Source organism: Stomoxys calcitrans, chromosome 1 (genome assembly GCF_963082655.1).
Source record: "Stomoxys calcitrans chromosome 1, idStoCalc2.1, whole genome shotgun sequence".
Taxonomy (NCBI): domain Eukaryota; kingdom Metazoa; phylum Arthropoda; class Insecta; order Diptera; family Muscidae; genus Stomoxys; species Stomoxys calcitrans.
Genome location: NC_081552.1, coordinates 139110219 through 139123663, shown reverse-complemented (window position 1 = coordinate 139123663; position 13445 = coordinate 139110219). Strand labels below are relative to the sequence as shown.

The 13445-nt window shown below is 39.8% G+C and overlaps 1 protein-coding gene and 1 long non-coding RNA gene across 2 annotated transcripts in view; one reads left to right on the top strand and one right to left on the bottom strand.

Annotated features, from left to right (window-relative positions):
- Positions 1-4373, bottom strand: part of LOC106092089 (mitochondrial import receptor subunit TOM20 homolog) — a 33480-nt gene extending 29107 nt beyond the window's left edge. The window contains exons 1-2 of the mRNA XM_013258845.2: positions 4125-4373; positions 3994-4072 (exon numbers count right to left, since the gene is read on the bottom strand). Of these exons, the coding sequence (XP_013114299.1) occupies positions 3994-4072; positions 4125-4254 (209 nt within the window). The 5' untranslated portion in view covers positions 4255-4373. The remainder of the gene's footprint in view (positions 1-3993; positions 4073-4124) is intronic.
- Positions 4374-10034: 5661 nt separating this feature from the next.
- LOC131994310 (uncharacterized) lies at positions 10035-11226 on the top strand. Its single transcript, XR_009396620.1, has 2 exons — positions 10035-10069; positions 10146-11226. It is a non-coding gene; the product is annotated as an uncharacterized LOC131994310 (long non-coding RNA).
- The last annotated feature ends 2219 nt before the right edge of the window (positions 11227-13445 follow it).

The following is a 13445-nucleotide window of genomic DNA, read 5'->3' as shown; positions in this document are numbered from 1 at the left end:
CCTTCGTCGTGCACCGGATCGTTTTCTTGGTCTGCTTGCGAGCTTAGCAAAGCCATCGCTCACCTTTGCCGTCATCCCGCTGCCCTCATCTCTCTTTTGATTTATCCTTCTCTTCCTCATAATTTAGTCTGACGACTAGTTGTGCGCTTTTCGCAGATAATACGGCAATTTTATGTGCAGAATTTTACATCTTCCTTCCGAAGAAGATTCGATACTCTCAATATATTCGTATGTATTAATCAGGGATGCAAACTTATTGCTTTCCGCACAAGATTAAGTGCTTTTAAAGTCACAATTCTTTTCTAGTTAGAGCCTTTTACCCTTCTTGTAAATTTGAGTTTAAGTTGTCGCTTTTTGCCACGAGAGCATTATACTTGCCTATTTCAGTTAGCATAACATTTTCCAAAAACTATCATTAAGGAATAGAAGATACTTCTCTCATATCAATGATACGATTAACTTTTTAGCCCAATGATGGAAGACCACTTTTTGGTGAGTCGCAGCGGGGAGCTATTTAACGACTCCTATTCGTAGAAGTCTTAAATGGCTGAATACGGCGCTAATGAGACAAAAACCACTATTGAATGAAGGGAAAACCACTACTGATTTTTTTCTACCCGGGATTTGAACAACGTCTTCTGACGTTTTAACCAAATCAACAGCTGGATGATCAATGCGAAAACATACGATGTCGACAACACCTTATTTTGCATCAAATCGTACATTCGTGATTTTTTTTTTTTTTGACTTTTGATTTATTTCAAGAACAATTTAAATTCTAAGCCAACTTTTCCAAAATTATACGCACATTTCCAAATTAAAAAAAAAATTAAGCAGCGCTTTTTTACACATTTTTTAAAAAATCTTACTCTTTTACCCTTTTTAGAATTTGCGTTAGGTTTTTTGCTGGTAATATGTTGGCTACACTGGTATTAATGACGTATTTTCAAAGTAGTTTTAACAAGTAAAAGCGTGCCAATTTCGGCCGGGCCGAATCTTGAGAACCCACTACCATGAAATTCGCTAAAATATTGGAGCTATATCTGGTCATAGACCGATTAGGACCGTATTTGGCACAGTTATTGAGAGTCATAACATAACACTATGTGCAAAATTTCAGCTAAATCGGGAGCTATATCCAAATCTGTATCGATATGGCCCATTTGCAATCCCCAACTACCTACATCAATATTGGGTTTCTGTGCAAAATTTCAAGCAGCTAGCTTTGCGCGTTCAACCGCTATCGTGATTTCGACAGATGGAGGGACATGGCTAGTTCAACTCAGAATATCGAGACGATCAAAAATATATATTGGGTTGCCCAAAAAGTAATTGCGGATTTTTTAAAAGAATGTAAATGCATTTTTAATAAAACTTAGAATGAACTTTAATCAAATATACTTTTTTACACTTTTTTCTAAAGCAAGCTAAAAGTAACAGCTGATAACTGACAGAAGAAAGAATGCAATATATTGGGTTGCCCAAAAAGTAATTGCGCATTTTTCATATAGTCGGCGTTGACAAATTTTTTCACAGCTTGTGACTCTGTAATTGCATTCTTTCTTCTGTCAGTTATCAGCTGTTACTTTTAGCTTGCTTTAGAAAAAAGTGTAAAAAAAGTATATTTGATTAAAGTTCATTCTAAGTTTTATTAAAAATGCATTTACTTTCTTTTAAAAAATCCGCAATTACTTTTTGCGCAACCCAATACTTTATGGGGTCCTAGATCAATATTTCGAGGTTTTACAAAAGCAGGTGGGTATAAAAATACAATATATGGGAAGTTTGCCCCGTCTCTTAATGAAATGTTCATGGGCAAAATTGTATTTCAGTCTTAACAAAATAATGAATTATAGAAATAATATAGAAGTTCAAAAAGGGCTTTCAGCAATTTCTCTTTCAACTGTTATATATTTAAAAAAAAAACTGATACTATATGTAGTTTAAACTAAGAAATTATTGGCTACAAAAATATTTGTAAGCCTTGTTTCCCCCACGTCATGTATAAAACTATTTGGTATTATATGCAATAAAGAAATTGAAAAATAAACACAATTTGTCCAAGTTTGACATTCATTCCGTAAGCAGAACTGAGTACCCAACTTCAAACTGTGCCGTAAAACAAGACTTTTTCTACAAACCGGAAAAAATTCCTTAAGTTAATTGCACTTAGTATGTATGTATTTCGAATTAGAATATTCAATTACGATGTTAATAGGAGTTACTTGCACGCATCGTCTATTACAAAAGTAATCTTCTAAATCTTGGACAGTACACCAAAGAAATGTGAACCAATCACCGGCAGGGATAGAAAATACAACATTTTAAATAGTACTAAAAAGGTACTTTTTGGTCCGAAAGGGTACTTTTTATTTTGCATGAGTTTCAAAACTATTCGAGTGCAGAAATCAAAAATTTCTGCTGGAAAAATGCTGCCCTACCGATTTCTGATTACATTGTACAACGGCCCCATCTTTTGCGATATTTGCGAAGTGAGCATCAGCTATGTATGAATCCATTTGAATTTTTGATTGTACATTGATGGAAATTCAAATTTGCCCATGAGCATTCCACTAAGGAACTGGGACAAACTTCTCACATATCACTGGGTGCTGTCCGATTCACGATTCACCCACGCGTTCAGCGTCATTGATAACAACCTAAAAACGGATATCAGATATTCAAATTTTGATAAGTACCTAGGGGAACACCCCAACAAAAAAAAACCCCAAAAACCGACATATAGACCAATATGGAACCTAAATGAAAGGAATTCAGGAGAAAAGCACAATTCTCATATAAAGGGTGATTTTTTTGAGGTTAGGATTTTCATGCATTAGTATTTGACAGATCACGTGGGATTTCAGACATGGTGTCAAAGAGAAAGATGCTCAGTATGCTTTGACATTTCATCATGAATAGACTTACTAACGAGCAACGCTTGCAAATCATTGAATTTTATTACCAAAATCAGTGTTCGGTTCGAAATGTGTTCATTCACCGTAACGTTGCGTCCAACAGCATCTTTGAAAAAATACGGTCCAATGATTCCACCAGCGTACAAACCACACCAAACAGTGCATTTTTCGGGATGCATGGGCAGTTCTTGAACGGCTTCTGGTTGCTCTTCACTCCAAATGCGGCAATTTTGCTTATTTACGTAGCCATTCAACCAGAAATGAGCCTCATCGCTGAACAAAATTTGTCAAAATTTGAACACATTTCGAACCGAACACTGATTTTGGTAATAAAATTCAATGATTTGCAAGCGTTGCTCGTTAGTAAGTCTATTCATGATGAAATGTCAAAGCATACTGAGCATCTTTCTCTTTGACACCATGTCTGAAATCCCACGTGATCTGTCAAATACTAATGCATGAAAATCCTAACCTCAAAAAAATCACCCTTTAGAAATTGTTTGCCAAGTATCAGGGGCCTTTCCCACTCCCAAAGGCTCAATAGGTGATGTAAGGCGACTGGTGCATAAGGATCTTTTACGTTAATATGAACAGATATTGCCCCATTAAAATCCCAAAGGGACATAATTCGATCGAGTGACTAACAAGCGAATACGACTATTTTAGAGTGATGCATTTCCTAAATAAAATATTACTTGTCAATAAAAAAAAATTAAAACAATTCTTAGTGCATCAAAGGGTACTAAATCGGTTCTGAAAATTGTGCTAAAGTACCGTCTTTTCCATCTCTGATCCCCTGCAATCAACTATGACATACATAATATGGATCAATGAATTCAAGAGATAATAACGAACATAATATATAAAATTGATCTTAAAACTGACCTAACAACATGGAATATTATACCTGTGTGTCAGTCTCTAAAAAAATTTAAATTTAAAAAGTTGATTCGGCAAAAAATTTGCCCACGAAAATTCATTAAGGAACAGGGGCACTCCGGCTCAGTAAATAAATATGCATAATACACCGAAATGTGTCAATAGTATAAAATAGAAACTGTTAAACATTAGTCACCTTTCAATAGCTTCGTGGTCATTAAGATTCGGCAATCCATTTCGAGCATTGGTACCATTCTTGCGATTTTTACATCTGCCTAAAAAAACATGTTTACATAAGATACATTCAAGCTAAAAAACAAGACTTACGTTCTCGCACTTTTTTTTTATAGTCAGGATCACTGCGTCGCTTATTGTCAAAGTAAATGCAGTATCCAATAAACAATGTCCCAGCCACTCCAGCAGCTATTCCAATAGCTGTCTTGTTTATTTCCAACATTTCCGAGACAATAATTTTAGGAGCAAATAATTAGAAAATCCGATCCACCACCCTTTCACCGACCATGCGACATTTTAGACATGCAATGTGTAAGCCCTCACTTAGTTATATGCGTGTACAATCGCGTACGTCAAAAAAATACAAAGTCTTAATTTAAAACGAGATTGTCTGACGACAGTCAAAAAAATTTATGAAAGGCGTGTTTCACTTGGCCAACAAGCGTGTTCTCTCTAGGCAAATTTACACAAGGTAAAGTCACTAGCTCCGACTTGTGTGGTGTCCATCGTTATTAAATACTGAGTGTCAATGATATTCGAGTTGAAAAGGCGCATTCAAAAAACTAATGGCCGACATCAGCGTCTGTTCCCAGGATATGGCTGGTACTATGTTCGTTTTTCACTGTAGGAAACTCATGTTTTTCTTGGTCTCATTAAAAGTGGTCTCATTTGTACAACAACCACAAATCATATGGTGCAATCCGCCATCTCGCTATCAAGCTGATCGACGTTTTGCCAACGCACACACAAAGAAATTTTTGTGCGTGTGTGGATACGTGTGCGTACATGAGCAGAGAATATGTGAGAAAGAAGATGACTACAAAGAGAATGCAAACAAAAGCTGGCCGGCTGTTAACAGCTGTTCGCTTGAGACCAACTTTTTTAATCCGCCTTGGTTTTATGCGATGACTTTTTGAAATACTACACAAATAACAATGACATAATAACAATTTTATCAAAATATTACCATAATTACTTAAGGCTCTACTACACGACATGTAGTTGTCTTATGACATGTCAAATTTAGCACGTGTTGAGTTGTAAACGAAACAAACATATGAAAATCACTTTTCATAAATCACTGCTCTATTTCTTCTGACAAAAACATAAAGAAATCAGCTGGTTTTTTTTGTTAGTCGAATGAAAGCAACCTCAAATTAAATTGTTTTCACGAATTTATAATTTAACCAGTTTTCTCACGGCTTTAACAATTATTACGCATAAAAAAATCAGCTTTGCTCAAATTTTTAGGTTATGTCATACGAAAATAACGTACAGATGTGATAGCAAAAATAATTAATCGTGAGTGAATATGTGAATACAAAAAGTGACTCAAATTTTTAGGTTATGTCATACGAAAATAACATACAGGTGTGATAGCAAAAATAATGAATCGTGAGTAAATTGACAAACATATTTAATTACATGTGAATATAAAAAGTGACATGTCATAAGTGTTACGTCTGCCTATTGCAGCTTGGGGATATTTTCTGAGCACCGGCTAGCTTCGTCGACATCTCTGGCGAGGTCCCAACCCTACTTTACATCCTTCTTAACAATTAACCCTAACGCATCATAATTTCAATTTTCAAAATTTCATCATAATTTCAATTTTAAACACTTAAGATATAAGCATATTTATCAATATAAAACTAACACTAACATAAATATAAGTAATTTTTTAATAATCTCTTTGGGTTTATCTTTGTTTTGTTTTATCAAAGTGTCAAAAACGTATAAAAAGGATAATAAATAAATCGAAAGGTATTTTTAGACCTAAAATTGAACGACTGTAGAACCCGCAAAGGCTTACTAAATCATTTCAGTCAAATAAAAAGACTTTAAAAAACTCCTCCTAACCTGGCCTAAAGGAGCTCGCTTTGGTAAGTTTTACGGGTAAGTATTGATCTGTTTCAACCAATAAAGGTAACTAGTAAGTATGTTCTATCACAAAATTTCTTTTAGTGTCAAAAAAAAGTAACAAAAGTGAAATTTGAAATTAAAAAAAACATATAACATAAATACTATGAATATTCAATACCATGACAGCCGGTTGTACACACCGGATTGACCCGATGGAATCGTCATCGGCAAGGGCTGCCGCCTCAGTGTACGTGTTCGTCTTTTTTCGTCATGGGAGAGGCACATCCCGGAGTGCCTTCTCCGCACGCTTCTGGTCCTTGCAGGGATTGAAAAGAACCCCGGACCCTGGTTCTGTTCAGTTTGCCAGAACCGCCTTCATCATCGGACGGTGTCGGTGAGGTGTAACCGGTGCATGGAGTGGGTACATTTCCGTTCTTGCTCTGGTCTAACTTCACTACGGGAGTATAGTCATACTGGCTATGTCGCAAGGTGCTGTACGAACATAACCAGCAGTGGGTCACAAACGTCGTCGTCGTCGCCTTCGGCGTCCTCGTCGTCGGACTATGTGTCCCCCCGACCTCTCCCGTACGGCAATTTATGCAACGACAGCATCCTAGCCCTAATATTGCCAGGCCAGTGCCCGGAAGTGTATCGTTCTTGCAGTAAAACTGCAACGGACTGCGTGGCAAGATCGATGAGATCGTAGACTTTATGAGTCGGAAGAGCATAGTGGTCGCAGCGATCCAGGAGACAAAGCTTTCCAACATCGCAGCTTGCACAGTTGTCACGGTTACAATGTGCTAAGGATCGCTCAAGGAATGGAGGTGGGGATTGGCCTTCGTTATACACCATTCCGTGCAGTATAGACCTATCTCGCCTACGCTTGACGCTAGTGACCCCTACATGGACTGTATGGGGGTAGCAGTCAGGTCTGGTACTGCCGAGATAGAGATATAAAACGTGTATATACCGCCGGTTGGTAGCTGTGTCCCGATTAATGGCCAGGCCTACAACCCCGACATAAGTGGGTTGCTATCTGGCCACAATCGTCTGGTTCTGGGAGATTTTAATGCGCATCATACGTCATGGCATTCTCCCCTAGGTAACGACCAGCGTGGCATAGCTTTGGCAGAGCAGATAGATAGCTCCACGTTTTGCACGGTGAATGAGGATGCCCCCACTAGGATTACGAGGAGGTGCAGCAGCTCGCCAGACATCTCAATTGCATCCCCTGATCTCCTGAGTGACGTATCCTGGCAAGCCGTCATCTCTTTGGGGTCAGACCACCTCCCCATAATTCCCACCATCGACCGACCACCCGACTTCATAACCTCTGAGCGCCGGACGTTTATCAATTATAAGAAGGCCGATTGGACTGGCTTCAGAGAGTATACCAATCGCCGCTTCAGTGAACTGCCACCCCCCTCTGATGTGCTTGTGGGCGAGAGGAAATTCCGAGACATCATTAACGCAGCAGCCGCTCGCTTTATACCAGCCGGTCGAATACCCCAAGTGCGACCCAATTTCCCGGCGCAAGCAGTGGTACTCGCAGACGGGCGTGATGAGACTCGTGCTATGGACCCCGCTAACCCCAGAAACAGCGAGCTAAATCTGGAAATAAACAGGGTAGTTAACGAACATAAGCGGAATTTGTGGCTGGAACACTAGGAGCAATGTAACTTAGGCACCGGTGTAGGCAAACTGTGGGCTACTGTTAAGTCACCCGGTAGACGTTACGACAGGACCTCAGTCACTTTTGGCGAGATAACCGTGACTGATCCGAAGAGATGCGCCAGGTTGTTCAACCGTCAATTTATTGTGCATCCCGAGAGAGACAGGGCAAGGAGGAGAGCCATTCGCCGTATTCGTGGTCTCCGAATACGGCGATGAACAGCCATCACAATTTACCGTGGGCGAAGTTACGAATGTCATCCGTGGTGCCAAATCCTCCAAGGCGTTGGGCCCCGACGGAATCTCTACATTGATGCTGAAGAATCTGGATTCACCTGGAGTTGGAGGCATTCGACACGGTCAACCATGCCAAATTATTTGAGGACATCGCCAACACGTCCTTCCAATCAGGCCTGAAACGATGGGTCGCGAATTATCTGTGTGGTCGCCAGTCATTTGTGGAATTTAGGGATAAGAAGTCGAAACACCGTAGAGTGAAACAGGGAGTTCCCCAAGTTCTCTACCTATCCTTCATTCAACCCCCTCCAGACTGCATAGAGATCGTATCATATCCGGACGATTGTACAATCATGGCATCAGGCCCCCCACCCATTGATGACACCTGCGATAGGTTGAACGTCTACCTCAACGAGCTTGCCTCATATTTTGCTGCAAGAAATCTGAAGATATCCGCCACCAAATCTTCAGCCACACTGTTCACTACAAATACGCGTGAGGGGAATACTGAGCTGACTGTGAATGGTCGATGGAGAAATGATTCCGACCATCAAGTGTCCCAAAATAGTTGGCGTCACATTTGACAGCTCTTACACATTCTCCTCACATGCCACAGCAATCTGCAAAAAAGTCAAAAGTAGAAACAAGGTCCTCAAGTCACTTGCTGGCAGCACTTGGGGTGCAGACAAAGAAACCTTGTTGACCACGTACAAATCAATTGGCCGGTCTGCGATAAGTTATGCAGCGCCAGTGTGGTCTCGTCAACTTTGTGACACGCAGTGGAATAATATTCAGATCTGTCAGAATGCCGCCATCCATCAGGAGACAAAGATCCTACCAGTGCGAAGACATAACTACATGCTGTCTAAGCAATACCTTTTGGGCTGTTATCGCAGAAACCATCCAAATCATCATCTTGTGGATAGATATCCACCGCCCAGAAGCCTTAAGGTAGATCTACATGATCTAGAGCGTGAGGTTCAGCGCTACAAGAGAGAACCTCTAGATCAAGCGGCATATCAAGCGGGTATAAACAATATTTATGCAGACACGGTAGCAGACGCGGTAATTGGCTACCGCGTGAATGTAGTCCTTGGAGAACGACCGCCACCCATTACACCCGAAGAAACCGACCTCCCCCGCCAAACTAGAGTGGTTCTGGCTCAATTACGTTCCGGCAGATGCAGCCGCCTCAATTCCCACAGAGCTAGGATTGATGCCGATGTATGTCCCGATTGTAATCAGGGACCGCACGATACACGTCACCTGTTTAACTGCCCGGCCAGACCCACTCGACTCAGACCCAGATCCCTGTGGACGCACCCCATCTTAGTCGCAGACACTCACTAGAATCAAGCAGACGAAAGATAGAACACAATAAACTGCTACAACAACAACAACTATGAATATTTGTCATGATGATTGTGTGGTTCTTTTTGTTATGTTGGTGGCTCGTTTTATTAATGCCACGATTTTGTCGCATCAGTCTCGTTGATTATTTGTATCATGCAAGAAAATATTGCTGGAATGATGTGATCAAAATAAAATAATGTTTTATAGTTGTATATTTAATTTGATGTTGGTATAGTCGTATAAATGCGTTTGTGAGTCTCAAACGAAACAAACAGACAAGATGGTAGGATGTGTTCACCAAGAGGAAACACGATTTATGACCACAAAATACAGAACATACAAACAGGTATTTTATAATTTGGAATTTCAAGAATTTTGTTGTTGTCTTTTAACAAAGGGGTTGGTGAGTAGTGAAGCTGGTGACGTCTAGATGGAGTTGCTTCAATGATTCCCGTCGGTAATGATGAACTACAATACGAAGGACGGACTTTTTTACTCCTTTTGTTTAAATTCTTGGCAATATAAAACCGTAGGAAAATTTAATGGAACACTCCTACCTTTCTCCTGCAACAAGCTCCTGGGCTACCACGTTGTAGGAAGCACTGCAAATATTCTCCTAGACCTTTTCTACTAGATTTATGCCGCCGCCACCTAAAAACAGGGAAAATTTTCCCTACGGTCACAAAAAAAATTAACCCAAATAAATTTACCTTCTGCAATCTCAGGGGCTTTAAATAAAAATCGTCTTTAGACTTTATCTATCAATCATTATCAACCGTACTCTACGAATTCCACTAACTACCAACAATTTACTACGAGTAGGAATGAGTGGCAACATTGGTCGATAATACCGTGTCGCTGTCAAAATGCCAAATGTCACGTTGAACTCCTCATTAAAAGGCTGTCGTCAGGGAGTAATCAACATTCTTCTTCATCTCATCTTAAATAAATTCATTTATTCCTACTAATTTATCCTTTTATTATTTCCAGGCACACTTTCTACGCATGGCATTGAGTGTACATTCCCTACTGGCCATGTTTGTGAAATCGAAACTTCCTTGGGCAAGATTTTGAATTTCAGTCGGTGGCTACGTTTACTCAATGACATGCTTAGACCATACATATCACAATAACTGCATGGCGGGGAGGTAACAATAATATGGCAATTCGGAACCAAAACCTCCCGCTATGGGCAAATATAAACAAGAAATCATGCCCAAAAGAGCCACTAAAAAAAGGCATGTCGAAGTGGATCCAAGTTTCCCTGTCGTTTTATCACGGTTGTGAGGAGAACACATCCCACGGAAATGGATATTTTACCCTCACAATTGCTACGAACGACAAGTTTGCTTTGCTCCATAGACATATTTGTAGTTGTTATACACCACATCAATCCAACGACAATCAATTTGGACACGGCGGACCTCCAACGTCATGAAAATTGTGGTCCAGCTGCCCAAATAGTTATCCCAGATCCCACCAGCAACCACTAGGTAGTGGCAGTTGCCCCAACAAAACACTGAGTGCACTCTCAAAATCAGTGTACGGTGCAACTCTGATTTTGTGATATTGCTAGTTCGCGCCATTTTTCGTTGTTTGTGTGTGTTATGGCTCTTAACTATAATACACACACACAACCAAAAGTCGTTGACAGATAGTGAACTTCGCGAGAAAAAAAAATTTCTCAGCTGTTTACAGAACACTACCTGGTAATGATGTCATGGAAAAATTTACATTTCACGACGCCCAAGAAGAGCACAATCAAAGTTGCTGCGCAATAAGTCGTCTTCTTGTGTAAATAAACGCGATCGCCATACTTCTAATTGTAACATACTTGTTAGTGTAAGTGATCTTGTTCACACGTGCTTATTCGGGGTGGAAAACAATTTGTTATATGGGGATGCATAAATATGAAAGAATTTGTAGGTAAATACTAGCTGACCCGGGCTCGCTCCGCTGAGCCTTCTTTTACTTTATATGGAACAAAAGTTTCCTTGGAATATTTATTTTCGAAGATCTTTTAGTGAAATACCATGCTAACAATTTAACAATATAAGTACCTTTATCTGAATCCCATATGATCTTTATTGGTCTACGAATTTTAGTTTGGATGTTAGGTGTACCCATTCTTAAAATACTTAATTTCAGCCCGATATTCTCATGATGTCTGATTTAGTTGTGTTTTCGGGGGAAAGGTGGTCCCCCAGATACTTGGCCCTGAAAAAATAACAGCATCGTGCTCTTCTTTCAAATACCATTTATTTAAACCCATATTGCCATTGGTTTTGAGGGGAGTTTACAGGATGAGGCGTCCCCCAACACATGGCCCCAAAATAGGTTATCAAATTCGTTCTCTAATCTCAAATACCTTTCATTTGAGCCACATATTGGCATGGTCGAAAAATTTTTTCCCTTTGGGGGTGTTTTGGGAAAGGGGTGATGCCCTAAATACATGGTCCTACATTTGGATCTCAAATTCGTATTCTGCTCCCAAATACCTTTATTTGAGCCCCATATTGCGATGGTCACTTAAAAATTGCTGCTTGGGAAAGGGGTAGACCCCTAGAAAATTGGTCCCGAAAATGGGTATAAATTCTTGCTCTACCCTCCAAAACCTTTCATTTAAGCTCCACATTGACATTGTCGGTAAATATGCCCGATTTAGGGGTGTTTTGGGGATTGGGGTGGTCCCCCAAACATTAAGCCCGGAAATTATATCAGCAACGTGCTCTATTCACATATATCTATATATCATTCATTTGAACCCCATATTGCCATTGCCCTCAAAATTGGATATCAAATGCGTTTTCTAATCTCATTTAAACTCCTTTTTGCAAAAGTCAGCAAATATGTCCGGTTTGGGGTATTGGCCCTAAAAAGTATGAATATTTAGTTCCCCTCTCTTTAAGACCCAAATTGTTTTGGTGAGCAAATACGTCCTATTTGGGGGTTTAACAACCCCCATGGTGGTGGGTCGTCCCCTGGACAATTGGCCCCTAATGTTGATATCCGATACGTGGTCTACTTCCACATACCTTTAATTTGAGCCGCATATTTCCACAGTCGGCAAACATGACCGGCTTGGGGGATGGGCGGCCACTCAATGAGTTGGTCTTGAAAATATATATCGGATTCGTGTTCCACTTTAAAAACCCTCTTATTTGAGCCTCATATTGCAATAGTCAGAAAATACTCACTATTTGGGTGGTGTTGTGGGGGTGGCGTGGACCCGTAGACACTTTTCCCGAATATTGATATCAAATTCGTGCTTTACTCCCAAGAACTCTCATTTGAGCCCCATATTGCTATGTTCGTAAATTTGTCCCCTTTGGGGGATGTTTTTAGTGAGAGGCGGCCCCCCCAAACACTTGGTCCCATATTTGGATATCAGATTCGTATTCTACATTCAAATACCTTTTATTTAAGCCCCATGGTCAGTAAATAAGTCCAGTTTGGGGGGTGTTTTGGGAAGGGGTGGACCCCCTGAAACGTGGTTCCACATTTGGATATCAGATTCGTATTCTACTCGCAAATACCTTTCATTTGAGTCCCATAAGTGTGTTTGGGGCTTGGGGTGGTCCCTCTAGCACTTGGTCCGACAATTGGATATCATTTACGTTTTTTTTTTTATCCTAAATACCTTTAATTTGGGTCCCATTTTGTTGTGATTGGTCTAAATATATGTTTGGTAGGTTTTAGGGTGGGGCAGCCCCCTAGGTACCCCATCCGAAATTTGGATACCAAATTTTTATTTTTAGGGTACCATATGAGAGCACACAAAATTTCGCTTAAATCGCACCATCCATCTCCGAGATCTGGCGTTTCTGAAAATTAGGGTAAGGGGGAGGGTCCGCCCACCCTACAGATATCAAAAAATGTAGTACCCTATTTTCACCACGGGATCATTATGCACCATCTGTGAAAATTTCAAGAAATCGGTTCAGCCGTTTCTGAGTCTATAAGGAACACACAAACATACAAACAAACCTACAAACAAACACAACTTGATTTTTATACAATATATAAGATATATAAATATAGCAAGTTATTGCAATAAATTTGTACGAAGTAAAAACGATTGTGAAAGCTAGTGTTTTGCTTTTAGTCTTGCAATTACAACAACATTATTTTGAAACAAGTGGAAGATGCTGGCGAAGAGTTGTGCTTATTTAACTTATACCAATGAAAATACTACAAAATTTAATTATATTTACAAATAAAAGCTGCATTCCATTCTTTTTAAATAGTTTTGTGTTTCATTATTTATTGATTTCGAAGGGGTGGGTTTAA